An 18,018-nucleotide genomic window follows, 5' to 3' on the forward strand; every position below is an offset into this window, starting at 1 on the left:
ACCTGGAAAATGGGATTGTTTCGAAATCAGTCTATTGAAAACTAGAACATACAATGAGAAATTACCATTTCTATGTATTAAAAACTAGTTGTATCTTGATCTTTGACTCCTTAGAAATACTCAGTTCCAGCTGTCTGGTACAAGCAGCCATGACACTTTTGCTGCTGCCATGAGATGGGGTGATAACCCATTAGCTTTAAGTAGTTGAATAGGTGTGCCTAATAAAATGGCCTGAGAGTATAATTTGAAAATTGAGTCTAGAAGAAAGACAACTAGTAAATACTAGTAAATATCTATCAATCAATTTAAATCTGGGGTTTGATCCATATTCAATTATGTGCTTAAAACCTCTGTAGGGATGATATTGTAGGAGTTATAGTGGTTGCGTATCACAGTGAGACGACTTACGGCCATTTACACAACCTTTCAAGGTGAAAATGCATCATTTTTGCATTTAAACATTTTTTTTTTTTACTAAGATTGTGGTTCAGCATGCGCAGCAGCAGCGTTTCATAAAAAGTTAAGTTTTCACTCGTTTCCACACAGAGGGAGTCGGAGTGTTTTTACAAAAAGTTGTGTTTTCAGTGGCTCTGAGCTCTATTGTTTACTTTGTTGTTGTAAAACGTTGTTGCGTAAACCATCCCTAAATGTCTAAAAGGTGAAAATCTGAGGGTCAATGTGAGGCCTTTTTCCCAGCATGGTGTTTGTTTTTTTATCTATTTATTACATTTTTTTAAATGGTTGGTGAATATAAAAAGAAATAAACACATTTGACTTCAGCAGCAGCAGCAGTTTAATTACATAGAGGTCCAGAGGAGAGAAAGCTGGGATGAAGAGGAGCCGATGTGAGGACGGAAAAATCACTGAAAAGACAGGAGGGAGGAGGAACGAGAGGAGAGGAGAGGAGAGGAGAGGAGAGGAGAGGAGAGGAGAGGAGAGGAGAGGAGAGGAGAGGAGAATATCGTAACAGAGAGTGATAACTCACGGTGACTGAATGCTGTTGATGGACGACCTGCGAGAGAGTGCATCTCGATTTTGCTTTACAAAACTGTACATGCAGAACAAAAACAAAAGGAAAAAAATGAGACACACGTCTGAAGGTGGGCCGGTGGAGAGACAGCATCTGTCAAGTCTGTCTGTCCACCGGCCCCCTCCTGCTTTACAGTACTGTGCCACTACAGCAACACAAGCTAAACGCAATCCTCAGGAGTTTCATTACAAAACAACTAAACAATAAAATCATTAATTACAATTGTTTATTTTATTTTATTTTATTTTTTAAATATACAAAGATCATAAGACTTTTCTAATTGAAGAAGTTTGATTTTCCTCCTTTCAATTGTTTTCTAACAAAACCCCCAAGAGTCTCAAACAGCACACAGATCGCACATGAAACAGTTCATTTCAAAGTGTTGGAGCACGGCGCGGCGCACAGAGGACACACCTGAAAACAAAGCACAGGATCACACAATCACAGTGAGAGGACAGAAGAGGGGAGGAGTGGCCAGCTCACCGAACATTTACCGTTTTCACAGTCTGACCCGACGAGGGCGGCAATTAAGGAAAATCCAAGACGATGACTTTGACCAATGAAGGAGAGGCTTCGTGGAACTGCGTGAAATGTACGGGCCGACTACTGGCTGCGACAATGCAGGGGCAATCTGCAGTATTGGTTTTGTTCAAAGGAGCAGATGAGGCGTGTACCCACAATGCAACAGCGAAAGGAGAAGTTTTATGTCACTGCATTTTGCACCAGACTGTTTCACTAAAATTGCTTTATGTTGAGATCGATGTCATTTTCAGTAGTAATTGTTTAAATTGTAAAGGTTATTATTGCAGTATTTTACCGGTCTGACGCCCTGAAGCACTGAAATGTGTTTGACACTCCGGCTCTAAAGGCACGACTGTCTTCACTATACGAGGAATTCTTCTTTTTTTTTTTTACTTCTCTCCTCAAGAGAGAGTTTTTATTAATCTATCTGTTCGTATGACTCAGCTGTCTTTCTGTGTTTAGCTCAAAAGAAGACTGTGCTTCTTTTCAGCTTGCTGTAGTTCCCATTAAAGAGTACACTGTGGCTTGAAAGGGCACGCTAACACTACGGATTCAGAGTATCTCTTTGGCTTTTGTGTTTTGCCTTTCAGCAATGTCTTCATGCAACATGTACTGTAAAACAGGCTCGACTTGTCTCATAGTATAACACAAAGATAGAGCTATTTGAAATATACTTTTAAAAAAAATTTCAAGAGCCCCAGCATGAAGCTCATTGTACCTTTCCAAACAAAACATCTTCCCAAGCAATTGTTTTTGATGAAGATGTTTTTTTTAGTTTTTTTAACAATACTCTGCCGGTGAAAAAATCTGTGCTAATGAATTAAGCTATTTGTTTTACCTTCTTGAACTTAAATACAGAAACCGGCTACAAACAAGCCGAGGTGGGAGATGCTCATTAGTAATATTTTTGCGAGTTTTTTCGACCAAAGTTAAGCCACACTTGGAGATTAGAGTTAAAAACGCACTTAATAAAAAACTCTATTAGGGTTTTAAACACGTATGCATATAATTGCTTTCAATATGCATTTTGGATATCAGGACATTTTCTACTTTTTTGGTTTTTGCTTGATTATTTTTCAAGTTAAGCCCCATTTATACAAAGTTTTCAAGGGGGAAACGGAAAAAATTCAATGCAATTTGTTTGTCTGTTTAGACGACAACGAAGCTCACTGAAAACGGAATTTTTTAAAAACGGCTCCCAAGGTGGAACTTTTGGAAAATTCTCAAACTTCGTCTCCAAGGAAACGGGGGAAGACGCTCCGACTTCCTCTAAATGGAAATGGGAGATAACGCAACTTTTCAAAAACGCACCAACTTCATCTCCATGGATTCGGGGAACTTGACCAAAACGCTACTTGATGAAAATGCTGTCTCCACAGAAACGGGGGGAAAACGCAGCTTTTTGGAAACACTGACTACATCTCCGTAGGAACAAGTAACAACACAACTTGACAAAAACCTAACGACAAAAACGCAACTTGATGAAATGCTCTGTCTCCATGGAAATGGAGGAAATAGCGAGTTTTCGAAAACGCTCCGACTTCATCTCCATGGAATCAGGGGAATATGCAACTCGACGAAAACACAACTTGGTGAAAATGCTCTGTCTCCACGGAAACAGAGGGAAACGTAACTTTCTCAAAACACTTTGACTAAATCTCCATGGAAATGGGGAAAACACAACTTGACGAAAATGATGCATCTCCATCGAAACGAGAGAATACGCAACTTCACGAAAGTGCAACTTCACGAAAACGCTCCGTTGCCATGGAAATGGAGGAAAACACAGCTTTTCGAAAACACTCTATGAACTAACCACACTGTTTTCTGTGTATCTGCCATTTGGAACGAAAACGCAAGATGTTTTGTAAACGGGGCCTGAGAAACGCAATGTATTTCTTTTTAGTTTATCCTAATGATGAATATTTAATTATTATTTATTTAATTAAATCTGTCACTCATGATCATTTTGGCAGTTTTACTCCACATGGAACCAAACTACAACTTCTTCAAAGTATAAACTGTTCTCTTAAACTGCTCTCTGTAGAGATTCATGCAAATCTCTGATTTCTAAATACAATGCTGACTACATCAAGCAATTTCCATCTCATTTCAAGTTTCTGGTTGAGCTAATTATAGGTTTTTATTTCCTCTTGTTTGTGAGTTTTCAAAATAGGGGAAAAAACAATCAGACCTAAGAGCCACGGTGTGCACACTAATGGGCAACAGAGCCAGGTCAAAAATGAATTTCCTGTTAATGGCTCCTCACTTTTAACAAACAAATGTCCTGAAGTAAACAGAGTGATCACGTTATCAAATCAACGCTCAATCATCAAGCCGCTCGCCAAAGTGCTCCTGAAATAAACAATTGCTCTGCAGTCATTATGTTTCTCTGGCAGCAATTAAAAATGAGCTTATTGTGTTTGTTTTTTTTTACTCAAATAAAATCTTCACATTCACAAATTGAGTGCAATGCCACAAAATGTACCAATATGGTTACCCCAAACTTAGCCTTAACAGGCAAGTATTTCAGATTAGACGATACATAAGAGCCAGTCCATGCCAAAATGCCAATCTGTGGCTTTGGGTGGAGACAGACATAGTGTTTGGTCAGTGGTGTTAACAGCGGTGTATTCTGTTGGACACATTTCTGAAGTAATTGAGTAATAATATATTGCTCTGCTTTAACAGCTGGTAGCAAATTTAATCAGAAAACATATTCAAGGATCAAAAATAATTAAAAAAAAACTAAAAAGGTGAAACTTGCCTGTGGGAGCTCACATGAGCTGGCAACTAAATCCTCCTTAATTGTCCGAAATATTAAGAGAAGGTCAAGAGTGGGGTGAAATAAACAAGAAACACTACGGGAGCACTCTCATAATGGGAGTGAGATGAGGAGATACCCAGAACATACTCACAAAATGCACTAACACACACACACACACTTCTGACGACACACTGAACGACTAAAGGAGGACATTCGCTTTCACTGTGGGGTTTAGGAGAGCAGAGAAGAGAGATGCTGGGACAACTTACGCTGCGATGGAAATGTTGGCTGCTGACATGGGGCTGACTTCTTTCACCTCCAAAGCCTTCTGCAGGGCGAGCTTCTTATTGGCTGCCTCCTCTTGCTCCTCCTCATCCTTCAGACGGTTAAATAAAGGTGATTAAACACAGAAAAATACCACCGACATTTCCTCTTCACATGCAGGGCTTTTCTCAGCTCTGATGTAATTCACCGGGAAGAATAAAACATCTGTATTGTTTTACAATTGTGTCGACACAGCAGAAGGTCTGACCCGGCCTACCTTAGTCAGCTCCTGGGCATTGGCAAGGTTGTCGACAGCGATGGCCAAGAAGACATTCAGCAAGGTGTCTGTATTACAGCGGCAGTCAGGAGAAAATACAGCCGTCATGTAATCCTGTGATAAGATGTTTTTTTTTAATTTTCTGCCAAACCAAGACCCTGGAGGTCTTTCAGCACCACAAAGGTAGATAACCTTTCTTTAAGGTACTTTTTGTTGCCATGGTAACTCACACCTAAACCTCTCTGAAGTACTTTGTGTTGGAACCGATTGGTACTGTGAAGCAGGACTCTGAGTTACTTCAGGGTTAATCCTGAGCTTAGAATCGTGGTAAACTTTTAAATCAAGGTATGTTACCATGGTAACTTATACTAAACACTAACAAGCTACAGACCAAGTTATGTTCAAGCTGAACTGATCTAAAAGACCATCTACTGACCAATCTGTTCTCTCGGAAAATACACAGTCCATTTCTTAAAGATCCTTCTCAATGACGCAGGATTCTGACTTGGCGGGTTACTTCCTGTTGAATTGATTGATATGATGAATGATTAACTTTGGTAGGGTACTCCTTGGAGAGGGTACCAGGCCACCAAATATCATGTTTGAAGCACTTAGAGAGAAACCTCTATGAACGTCTGAGTCCATTTATTAATCCACATCTCTCAACCTTCACTTTGTGCAGACAAGAAAAACAAATCATTCTCTAAACATAAATGCATTCCAAAATTGCGATTCCAATGCTTGTGAAAATGAGGATACAGTTTCCAAAGAGCGTAAGCACGATGAAATAGATGGAGGAGAACATGCCCCGGCGAACACCTCCTTGAGATTCGATCCCGTGGTACATGACGGCGTTCCAGTCCTCACCGGTCAGAATCTGAGGGAGAAAAAGGTTGATGAAGGGAGCACAGGAAGACAGGAAGACAGGAAGTCGTTGTGCAAATAAAGCAGGGCGCTGAATGAAATGACTATGGAGTGAAAGGTTACGGGCGCCGACTAATTGAAGGATTATCAGTGAGCTCATTAGAGCACGGGAGGCACACGGACCACTCATTCAACCTAATTAAAATAATAAATATTTAAAACCTAATAATAATGTACATTTTCTCTTTCGTTCTGAAGGTGTGTGTGTGTGTGTCATTGTATGTGTGTGTGTGTGTGTGTTTCTTACCTGGAACACAGTGAGGATGGCTGCTGGGAAGGTATCAAAGTTGGTTGTTGGCGTCTCATCTTCAAAGTTGAACCTGAATGAATCACGACAACAAGGTTACAGAGAGAAAGAGACATCGGAAGGAAAAGAAGGAACGGAGCAGCAGTCAGAGTCTGAGTGGGATCCACCCGCAGTTCAGGAAAACCACTTGGATAAAGAATCTTATTGGCATTAACATGCGCTCAGGTCATCTTTCTGGAAGCAGCACAACTCCATATGAAGCTGTCTGTGTGGTCCATTTCATTTAATGCTTGGTTTGTTTTTCATTGTTTTCCCTTTACTTTCTTCCTTGCTCCTTCCCTGTCCCTGCTTCACTGGTCTGTCTCCTCTATTTCTTTCTGTTGTCACATCTGAGTACTGTGTCTTGACATTAAGGAAAGCTTCGCATGACAGTGTAATCAAGTTAAAACTGAAAATATCTTGAGGTTCTGGATGACCATTTACACAACAACGGTGCCACTGAAACACAACTTTTTGAAAACACCTCCCAGAGTGGAACTCAGATTCTGTTTTTGTGTCGATGGAGCAAAACTTCTGGAGAACACTGCTCCAGCGCACGTGCTACACAGCCAATGTTTTCCTCCAGAGTGTCATGACGCCCAGTCTATATTCTCCTGGGTCTTGGTAGTTTTATAGTTGACAGTCACAGTAATTAGAATCCAACTTGGCTGTCTCTCCTTACGAATGTCCTTGTACTCCTATTGTTAATGTTTATAGTGTTTTTTCCCCCCCTTGAAAGTGAAAACCTCAAACTAGCACCTAAGAAGATAAAGATAAAAATCCAGTCATAATCTTCACAAACACACAATGACATTTGGGGCGCATTGCCCGAAACAGTGCTCAGGGCTGGTACATATAAAAAAAAAAAGTGCTAATAAAATGAATTACACATTATGCAATGTGATAGTCAGTAAAAAATATAATTTTACATACGATGACCTCTCCACCAGCACAAAAAGTGTTTTTTCACTGATCCCTGAAACTTTACAGATAATTCCACTCAGTATTAACATTAGTATAGTCCTGCAGAGTTCAGTGTCGTCTTTGCTTTTAGATAAAAGCTGTTTAACATGTGTTGGATTTGTGAGTTAAAGATGGTTAATTTCACTCTGGGTGAGCAAAAGTTGCAAACTCTGCTTTTATCAGATATATAAAAATACATTTATGTGACACTGACCATCTGCATGTGAAGCAGCTTTAACTCTCATGCATCTCCCAGAGATAATAAATAAATAAATAAATAAATGAATGAATGAATGAATGAATGAATGAATGAATGAATGAATGAATGAATGAATGAATGAATGAATGAATGAACACATAGACCAGTGGTGGGACATACCCAGCTAAGTAAACTAAACCATAGGTGGGACAAAAAGGACAAAACACAACACACCATCAACAGGGAACCATAACGCCAACATTCAGGCCAAACCCACCGCCACTGTTCTGACCTACATGGTAACTTATAAAACTTCACAAGTGCTTTTCCACCGCTTGAGCAGCCTCCAAAGTACTTTACATTGTTAGTCACATTTACCCATTCTCACACGCACTAACACACCAGTGGAGGCAGCTGCCATGGAAGGCACTCAGTGTCTTGCTCAAGGGCACTTCGACGTGTGGACAAGTCGGGAATCGAACCAGCAATATTCCTATTGAGAGACGGCCAACTGAGCCACAGCTGCCGCATCATGTGACATTGGTCATAGTCCTACACACAGTAAACACAGTGGCAAACCATCCAACATAAACTAGACGAAAACAGCGGGAATTGTCTTTTCTTTTAACACGAACCAGATTCCTGATCACCAAGAGAGCTTGTTCTTATTGTTAGTTCTCTATAATATGTCTCCTTGCCGTCAGTCAGTAACTGTCATCAGTCTGAAAACCAGACAAACGAGAAGAGCTGGGGGACAAGAGAGAACAATCAAGGCAGCCTGGTTATGTCAAGGATGTTTCATCACTTCAGTTCCGCTATGAAGCAGGTTTTCGTGCAGCGTCGCAGGTGGCCATCGTGACGAGCAGCAGTCTGTTTGGGGCTCAGCACGTCTAAGTGGAGAGTTTGATAGTGAGCGAAGAAACACGAGCGAAGTCTCCGTTACTGAGCGAAGGGAAAGAAGAAGTGGCAACTGTGTCGACACACCAGCCATGGTGATTTGAAGGCTCCTGATCATTAAAATGCATAAAACATGTATTTCTGTTGTTCAGATCAAGGATGGAGGACACGTTAAATAACAGAGCACAGAATAATCTGAGCTTATTCCATATGCTGAAGGCAAAGAACATGCGTGCCACAGCTCGGAAAAAAGCATGGCAGCCTTCCAATGAATGTTCCCATGTCAGACTGTACAAACGTTCACCCACCAGAAAACCTGTTTATAGATTCATACACTATACATCTGAATGTGAACGTCATGTACATTTTACGAAATCAATTCAGTATCTTTTGTCATAATTCCATGTGGTGGACAAAATCTGGGAAAAAAACAAACACACACACACACACACACACACACACACACACACACACACACACACACACACACACACACACACACACACACACACACACACACACACACACACACACACACGCGGAAACAGCACAATAGGATGGAGAAGGATCTGTTCCAAAAATTTCAAAATCGAGAGAGAATGTGAAGGCACATTGTTTCCAGAGCGACCAGCTGCACACGCCACAGCTGGTTTCTTCTCTGATTGATTTTGCACTCATTGTGTGGCCAAACACCTGGAAGCACACAGCACTTGTCGGGTTTGACGACACATTAACCTCAATTCTGATCTCCACAATGTTCATCCACAGTGTTGCTTTTCAGTTGAAAGATAGGAGCGCGAACTACTATGAGAAGTTTATGGATCAGTTTAGAGACTTAGGCACCGTATATATACAACATTTTAAGGGAGACGGCGTTGTTTTTGCGTTTTTGATTCAGAAAAACTTACTATTGAGTTTTGAAAACGATGTTTGTACGGAAACAGCAACAAGACTGAAAACAATGCCGCACCTGACATCACGAGAAGGGAATGCAGGCAAAGCATGAATTAAAAAGTAAGTAAGTATTAATTCTTTCAGATTTTCTGCAAATATTTTCTTTTGTGTGATGATCTTAACTGCATCTAATTCATGCGTCAGGATTTCAGTTCATGGTAATTGGTGCTTCAGGCTGTGTCCTGCATGAATGGGGCTAACAGCTTTCTCACCATGCAGTGTGTATTGCATACGGCAAAAAATAAGTACACATGCTCAGGGTGTTGGCTATTTTCATTGAGACCATGTGATTTCGATGAGTGAGGCTGATTGGCTGGTGCCAATGTAGGCACTGCTTGACAGAACTGGACAGAACACAATGATTGATTTAATATAAACAAAAAGGCAGCTTCTCCTCGAGAAGACCGTTTCAACCAAAGCAAATTTACTAAACACAAGTGGCAAAAAGGAAACAAGCAAAACACCTAATTAACTCGATACAAAAAAGCTGGTACCTTCACCAAACTGCTGGACAAAAGGTTCAGGTTGACCAAAGTTTAATCGGAGTGGAGCCGACTCCGAGTTCAGAAGATCACAGACTAGTTTAAACACACACCAAGGTTCTTCGAGGCAGACTGAGCTGGCACCTCCCACATCAGCCGCCATGAGGAGTCTGCTAGAGCTGCTTAAATCATAGATATAAAACCTAGATGCTGCACGGCCTATCAGCGCCGTGAGGCATCGGGTGTTTTATATCTATGGTTTAAATGGCCTCAGCTGGTGGGCGGAGCTGAGCCAATCAGCACTCATCCTCCCATTAAAGTGCTCCACATCAGGACAGGAGGAGGAAGAAGTCTGTGAGGGTACCTCCTGTCAAACAGCACGCACACGCACACACACACACACACACACACACACACACACACACACACACACACACACACACACACACACACACAGACACACACACACACACACACACACACACACACAGAGGCGGAGGCGAGGCCCATACAACCTGTGGGCTGTAACAGGAACATTCCAAGAAAAAAACTTGTATTGAAAAGTTATGAAATATTTTAATGATACAGCCTCCTGGAGATAGAATGGGTCTGTATGTGGCTCCTGGACGAAACCTCTGACCTAAAATTTACAATTGTTCTGTGTGTTTCCATGTCTGTTCTCTCCCTCTAGGCCAGAACTTTTACAATTTTCTAACTGGAAAGCTTTGTGTGTCTTTTTACCCGATATGAATCCTGAATGGGAGCAAATCCCTCAAGCTGAGATTGAACCGATCCCAGCTGAAGAGACGTTTCCCTCAGACATGTAATAGACTTGGTTTGGAATCATCGCTTATCATGATCATGACGGCCAATGGACCCTTACCCATGTAGTAAATTGTTAAAGACACAATACCAGCCGGTAATACACGTTGTCTGGGATCAATCTTGTTCTACTGTCTACATGAGGGAGGCAGTGGTGGGAGGGGGGTGACAGTGGAGGAGGGGCAACTCAACGCCATCACAGTCCTGTGCACCTCTTCTTCTACCTTTGTCCTTCCTCGTGTCAGCAATCCCACCCTCCACCAGCCACTCCTTTCCTTACCCTACCCCCCGCCCTCCCCTCTTGGAGGATTAGTGAACCCAGTGCAGGAAGCCGGAGCGCCGGCGGTCTTCTGCTGTGCCTGTGTGTGTCGACCTCTGTTTACTCTGATAATAGGGATCGGAGGCGCGCTGCTCGGCTCCCATGCCTCGTCCACGGAGACTTCATTAAATCAATCCCGGAAACAAGAGCCCGTCAAGGCCCAACTCCCCGCAAGCCTGTGCCCTATATCTAATTCACATGACAATAGAAGCAGGTTTACGTCGTACAGATGGAGGCAGACGCTTCTCTGAATGTACATGTATGTGAGCAGGAGATAACGGATGTGTGTCAGCGAGCGCGATGAGAATTTGAACACACGTGTCTGAACTACTTCATGAGCGGAAAAACACCAAACGGCAGCAGAGTGTGCACACTGAATACTTTTGTCTGAATTCCACATATCAAGGCACCGATTACACGACGTTTTCAAGTTAAAATGCAAACCTTTTGTTGCGTGGTGTATTCTCAGTGCGCATGTGTGTGCATGGTTACCTTGTAAAAACAACCAACAGCCCCCACTAGTGGCCCACCATGCTAACTACATCATTTTCAGCGTTTATGTCGTTTCAACGTAAACGGACGTCGTATTGAAAATGTTGCAGTGTAGACGGAAAACTTTTCTGAAACGAAAAACACAAACACTATGTGTTTTCACCTGAAATGTTGCCATGGAAAAAACCGAAAGATCATCATAAAAATAATTGACTTTGCTATAGACGTGCTATAGTTTTTAAAGAGTTACTGTGGACACGACTGTGAAGCAACATCACGAAAAGCAGCAGTTGAGTACAGTCATTAATTGCTTCTCTATAAAGTAGTTGAATTACTTTGCGAGTTAATAAAGGGCTCTGCTTCACAACTTAATTGTTGAGTTGATTAGTGAGACGACTTTGTGCAATATTAATAGTAAAAGCAGCAAGCTGAGCGGGACCGAGAGACAGACGCCCTGCAGGTCCTCAACTATTAATCATTCGACAAATGTAGGAACTACTACAAATTAGTGTCACATGATATGTTAGTGAAACTTTTTTTTGAGATAATTACGACTCTAATCACATACAAAAGAAATAGTCCGCTGGAACTTAATTTTCGACAGTGGTAATGCTATGGCACGCAACAGTAAAGTCCATTTGCAAATCCCAGGAGAATATGGACTGGCATTCGTGATACTCTGGAGGAAAACATAGTTGTTATTGTCCATCTGAGCATGTGCAGAAGAACTATTTACTATGGCCGGAGTGCGCATGCGCAGAGGCAGCCTTTCAGAAAAGTTGCGTTTTCCCTCCATTTTCCAAAAGTTCCCCCTGGGAACCCGTTTTACAAAAAGTTGGCTCCGAGCACCGTTGTCAAATAAACGAATACTCAAAACACAATAAAAGTTTTCTGTTTTCACTTGACAACATTGTGTAAATGAGGTCAAAGTATGATGTGTCACACAGTAACCGTTTATTTGTCACCCACTGGTCGTGTTTTCTCATCTCCTTTGACACGTTAACTTTGTGTACAACTGGATTAGTTCCATTGAAAGCTCTGTTTGCTACGTCTTGGCTAGTCAGCCCTCAAACTAACCATCCACTAACAAGTCTAACTTTTATAATGGGGAGGGACACAAAAATAGTTGGAAGAGATTATTTAACCCTGTATGACCATTGGAGCAACTCATTTAAGGAAAGAATACCTGTAAATTACACTTAAATTTAAAAATCAATGCATTTGATCATTTCCACCCTAAAATAATCAGGTTTACAACATTAAAGGGATAATTGCAAAGATTTGATCGACAACCCTTTGTAAATTATTAATTTAGACACAAGAGCAACTTTTTTAAAATGAGGTTTTGGAAAAAAAATAAAAAACTTTCAAAACTATAACTTTTCACTCATTTGCCTTCTTGGATTATTAAAATCTGGAGAAATCCATATCATTCCATCAAGATCATCAATCCCTTTGAAAACAACTGACCGGTCATTATTTTGTTTATAGATTATTCTGTCAACTTGAATGTCAACTCATTAAAATGTCCAAAACGCTCACAAATGTCAAAACGGGGAGAAACTGGTTGGCATTCAGAGTAAACAATAGTCTTTTGATGCAACTGACACGTGACGCTGTGCAACACAACACCCAAGCAGAAAATATTAAAAAATGCCATCTCGCCGAGTTAATCAACAAAGACGGTCTGTACCAATCCAACTGAAAGCTGTAAACAGAGAGAAATTCATTATTCTGTAAGAGTGAATTTCCTTTGAGCTTATCGAGTCTCTCTCGCTCTCTCTCTCTCTCTCTCTCGCTCACTCCAAAGCGTTGGACGAAGTCCTGCGAGCCTCGGTGGGAAGACGGTCCTCTCCCTCAAGCGGTTTATCTTCTAATTCTCACAATTTTACCAGGAGATTACTTTTGGTGTTTTGAGAGCAGGGGAAATAATCTCTGAGTCCCAAAATAAAGTCTGCGTGTGACCACATATTGCTTCTACTTCCTTTCAACGCATTTAATCTTCTACTTAAGGTTGAAGACCTTTTCTTATGGAGGGTTTTTTTTTTTTTTACATAATCTGGTGTCCTATTTTCAGGTAACCGGGGACTGGTGAGTTATTAGAACGAAGAACCGAGAAATGATTTGACACCTTGGGTCCGTTTTTAGATTGCGAGGTGAAAGAAGCGCGAGGTTAGCGTGGCTGGAGAACAGAGGGCTCAGACTGACGGGTTTGGCCGGCTCGAAGCACCATGTGGACGTCAGACTCATCTCACACTTGTCCATCACGGCAGATCGACGTGATGGTAACGATGCCGCAGACCGACGTGTGGCTGGTCGCCATGGCAACCGCCTGCTTCAAACACATCCAGTGGAGGCATCTCCGAGGGCTTTCTGTTGTTATTGCGACTCATCTTTCCACACGCCTGAAGCTATACCTTACATTACATTGAAAGCCATGGAGGTTTATAAAACCAGAGGCCGCACGCAGCCCAATTTCATCTCGGGTGGTAACCGCAACGGCAACACCGTGTCACAATCTTTAGGATTAAGCTGTAAAGTTTTTCTTTGTTGTGATGCAGAATATAAGTTTAAAAAAAGTATGTTTTCACATAAATAAACAATTAGTACCAACAATTACAACAATTTTAACAAAAAGACATTTCTAATGAAACCTTCAGGTGCAAAAATACAGTGGAATGTACAAAAAAACTTGTGCTATAACCTTTGTAATCAGTGATATCTCAGCTTGTGTGTTCAGGTTGTGTTCTTTCATTCTGAAGAAAATTAAGTTTGACAGTCGATTGCTTATTTGGAATTTTGACAATTTTTAATTTAACCGGATTGGCCAGTCGAAAAAAATAAACTCAAATTTTAAAATAATAACCTTTTAATAAAGGGGAGGGTCAAATATAAGGCCCATGGCCAAAAACCTGTTGGCAAGAGGCTCTAATCCGGCTCGCCAAATTACCAGGCAAATTGTAAAGATTTCAAAGAAAATATCCATTCAACAAATTTCTCAAAGGTAATATAAGCGACACAACTACTCTGATACCCGAGCTGAGATATCGGTGATGCTGCCATTAAACATAGCAAACTAGCATTAGCCTGAAAGCTGTGCTGCCAGGATGAGTTTGTAAAAACACCCATAATGCAACAGCGAAAAAGAGGCTTTTGAGATATTTCACTGTAATTTGCACCAGAAGTTTTCATAAAATTTTTCTTTGAAGGCATTTTGGGGAGAAATGACTTGCTTTTTTGAAATTACAGACATTTCCATCACATACACACTGCACCACAACAAAAAGTTTACATTTGAAGGTTATTAAGGCATTATGTTTACCGGTCCAGCCCACAAAAGATTCAATTTGTCTGTACGTGGCCCCTGAAATCTCTCTAATAAATTTGTCTGTCCTGTTTGGACTTCATTCCTTCCAACATTTTACATCCTTGAAATGTAAAACTCTGAATATTAAAACCTCCCTCATGGTTCTGTAGCAACATAGTCTGACATGCAGGTGATGGAGAGTGTGTGTTTGTGTTTGTGACAGCAGTCAGACGGGGCCTGATACCAGCCGTTTGATTAACCCCCCCCCTACCCCCCTCCGACCACGAGATGTTCCTGTCATTAGGAGACATGCGGCTCCTGCTGGGAAACATTTCAAAGGTCTGCAGTCGATCCAGCAGCTACCTGCTGCGTGGACACGTCTGTCACCACGGCGATCACACCCCAGGTGGGCCGGTGGCGGGGGGTGGGTGTACTCACTGTCCTCCGAAGAGCTGCATGCCCAGCAACGCAAACACCACGATGAAGAGGAAGAGGAGGAAGAGCAGGCTGATGATGGACTTCATGGAGTTCAGGAGAGAAACCACCAGGTTCCTCAACGAGTTCCAATACCTGAGAGAAACATGGGATTATTACCAGAAGACTTTTGTTCCAGACAATTCCGGTCAGAAATGAAAACTGTGACAGACAAGCGAAGCACAGGAAGAAAAAAGCTGCAACAAAAAGCAAAATGAGCTGCAGGTGGCATCAAAAATCGATGCGTCAGCGAGTGTGGCTGCCAGTTTCTCTCAATCGCAGGATTACAGCTAATCTGAGAAACAGGATTTTCACTGCCGACGGAAAACAATTATCTCAGAGAAAATAGAATGAAAATGAAGGATTGAGCAGAATTCACTGGAGTTTGTTTTGGTGGATACAAACAACATTTTTAGCACTTTTTAAAATCCATCACTGTTGTGTGTGAAATATTTTTATTATTTATTAATATTGTTCACATTCTGTAGCCACTCTTTTTCCACTTGCTGCTGCAACAATGAAACTTTTCCCACTGTGTGACAAAATAAAGGATTATTTTAACTTATCTCCAAGTAAAATAGTGCCATAATAACCCTTAAATTGAAAGTTTGAAGTTTTTCTTTGTTGTTGTGAGGAGTATACATGATGAAAATGTTATTATTTTCACAAAACCAAACAATCACTCCAGAAAATGACTACAATCTCAACATAAAGTCAATTTTAATGAAACCATGTGGTGCAAAATACAGTGAAATGTCCAAAAAACTTCACCTATTGCTGTTGAATTGTAGGTGTTTTCACAAACTCGCACTGAAAACAATTTGATTTGAAAAATAAATGTTTTCTTTGAAGTTTTTACAATTTTCTGGGTGGTTTTGCCAGATTAGACCAGACCGGTTTAGGTCCACGGCCCTTATGTTAGACACCCCTAATATACTGTTTCAATAATGAAAAAAAAGAAGAAAAGAAAACAACCTCATAAAGAAGCATATAAAACTAAAAGAATGCTGAGCTGATGTGAGTTTTGCTTTAAAATAAACATATATATATATAATTCTTTTTTTTTTTAATGAGGTGTTTCAATTAATTCTGTTTAAATATTTTCCAAAGAGTTTATACATACAGCACATGAAAATTTAAGTAACAATATCAAATAATTTGGATATGTTTGTCATTCAAAATGAAGTAGTTCCTCTTTTAATTTATATAAATTAACAATTTTTGTTTTGGTATAAGTTATTATCAATCATTAAGTGTTTTGTCATGATACAAACATTCATATTACATAAAAGATAAAACTATAAAAAAAGGACACGTAATCATGTAGTTATTCTAATATTATTCACTTAGTTTATTAGATGATCAAATACCTTTATAAGTATGTTGTGAAACAATCAATGTCCTATATATATATATATATATATATATATTTCAACACTATAAATGTTTAAATCAGTTGAGTAGTTTTCTAAACATACTTTACAGTTTTAGTTCTGTTCTTGTCACCAGTGAATAATTATTATGATCCTGAGAAACTCTGATATCGAGTGTTTATGCCTCTTGTGTACAGATGTTCACTGAGACGATTTCATTATAGTTTTTTTTCCCATATTGCGACACTAAAGAATAAAAACTGCAATTAACTTTCTTCCTCCAGTTTTTTGAGCTTTCGCTTAGCAGATTTTATAACTATAATAAGAGTAGAATAATGAGAAAAACAAATCATTGTGACAGCCTTGTGGGTGAAATTTGCTCTTATTTTTAATGTATATGTCCATTAGATTCAACCACAATAATTATATTGTTTATTCAAATAAGTTTAAGGTTTTCTTAGCATTTTTGAAAACGTTTTATTTCTGTTCAGCTCCTAATGGTAATGATGTAAACTAATGAATCCTAAATATTAGTTACTATCACATTAACCTCAGCCAACACTGATTTAAAAAGTCTTTTAAGATTATATAAAATCCATCATTTAATGTCACTTAAAATAACATTTTCACCACTTTGGTTACAGTTTAGTGTGACATTATACATGATGTCAGCTTGTTCTTGAACAAAAGGTTCAATCAGACGAGTAGAAAAGTAGAAACCATTGAAATGGTTTCTACTTGGAAGGTTTCCAGTATTCTGGCCCCGTTTACACGATAACGGTGCTCGGAGCCACTCAGAATGCAACGTTTTGAGTCAACAGACGAAAGTGCAACTTTCTGAAAATGTTCAGGCTCCGTCTCCATGCAAATGGCGGAAATTCTGCTACTATAATAGATGGACAATAACAACAACGACGGCCTCCAGAGTGTCATAACTCCCGGTTCACATTCAGCTGAGACTCATTATACCAACTAATGGTCAATCCACACGAATGTCTGTGTACTCTACTATTGCTGTTCCTGTTTCACGTTTGCCATGCAAACGTGAAACTTTCCGGAAACAAAAACGCAAAAACAATGTGTTGTGGCTGAAACTGGGTCTAAGAAGAATTATTTCAGCCTATTTTGTTTGACAGAAACCAAGAGCAATTTTAACTGCAAACCTGAAATAAACAATCGTATATTTAGTGACACAAAGAGCCTGAAAATGATGAATAATAAACACATCATAAGTCTGAAGGCAAACCTGCATAAGGAAACTAAGGCTTTCAAAGCCGTTTTTTCTTCTGGTGTGAACTCACTTTGTGACTTTGAAGATCCTGAGCAGTCTGAGGGCTCTCAGCACGCTGATCCCAAACGACGCTCCCGGTTTAATCATGTCCCAGATCACCTCAAAAATACTTCCCACAATCACCTGAGGACCAGAGCACAGGCACGTCAACGGCTGCTCGAAAAGGCTGTAAAATGTCATTAAAACACGGTGCTATGTTTTAAAATAAACATATCAGATTGGATTCACAGTAAAACTTTAACAATACCTGATGTTAAATCTGATAACTTCACATGAATATACATAGGAGATCAGACTTTTACTACTGGTGACCATTACATTGATGGTATGAGGCTGCATTAGTACTAATGTTTTAGCAGCTTACACATCTGGAAA

At 40.2% G+C, this 18,018-nt stretch overlaps 1 protein-coding gene across 1 annotated transcript in view; it reads right to left on the minus strand.

Moving 5' to 3' along the window:
• cacna1bb (calcium channel, voltage-dependent, N type, alpha 1B subunit, b) overlaps window positions 1-18,018 on the minus strand; it is a gene marked incomplete at both ends in the record, with an annotated part of 227,068 nt that overhangs the window by 74,399 nt on the left and 134,651 nt on the right. Inside the window, 7 exons of the mRNA XM_080476704.1 lie at window positions 986-1,048; window positions 4,589-4,695; window positions 4,861-4,928; window positions 5,620-5,737; window positions 6,032-6,104; window positions 14,944-15,075; window positions 17,654-17,766. Of these exons, the coding sequence (XP_080332830.1) occupies window positions 986-1,048; window positions 4,589-4,695; window positions 4,861-4,928; window positions 5,620-5,737; window positions 6,032-6,104; window positions 14,944-15,075; window positions 17,654-17,766 (674 nt within the window). The remainder of the gene's footprint in view (window positions 1-985; window positions 1,049-4,588; window positions 4,696-4,860; window positions 4,929-5,619; window positions 5,738-6,031; window positions 6,105-14,943; window positions 15,076-17,653; window positions 17,767-18,018) is intronic.

Source organism: Lipophrys pholis (assembly GCF_963383615.2).
Source record: "Lipophrys pholis genome assembly, chromosome: 12".
Taxonomy (NCBI): Eukaryota; Metazoa; Chordata; class Actinopteri; order Blenniiformes; family Blenniidae; genus Lipophrys; species Lipophrys pholis.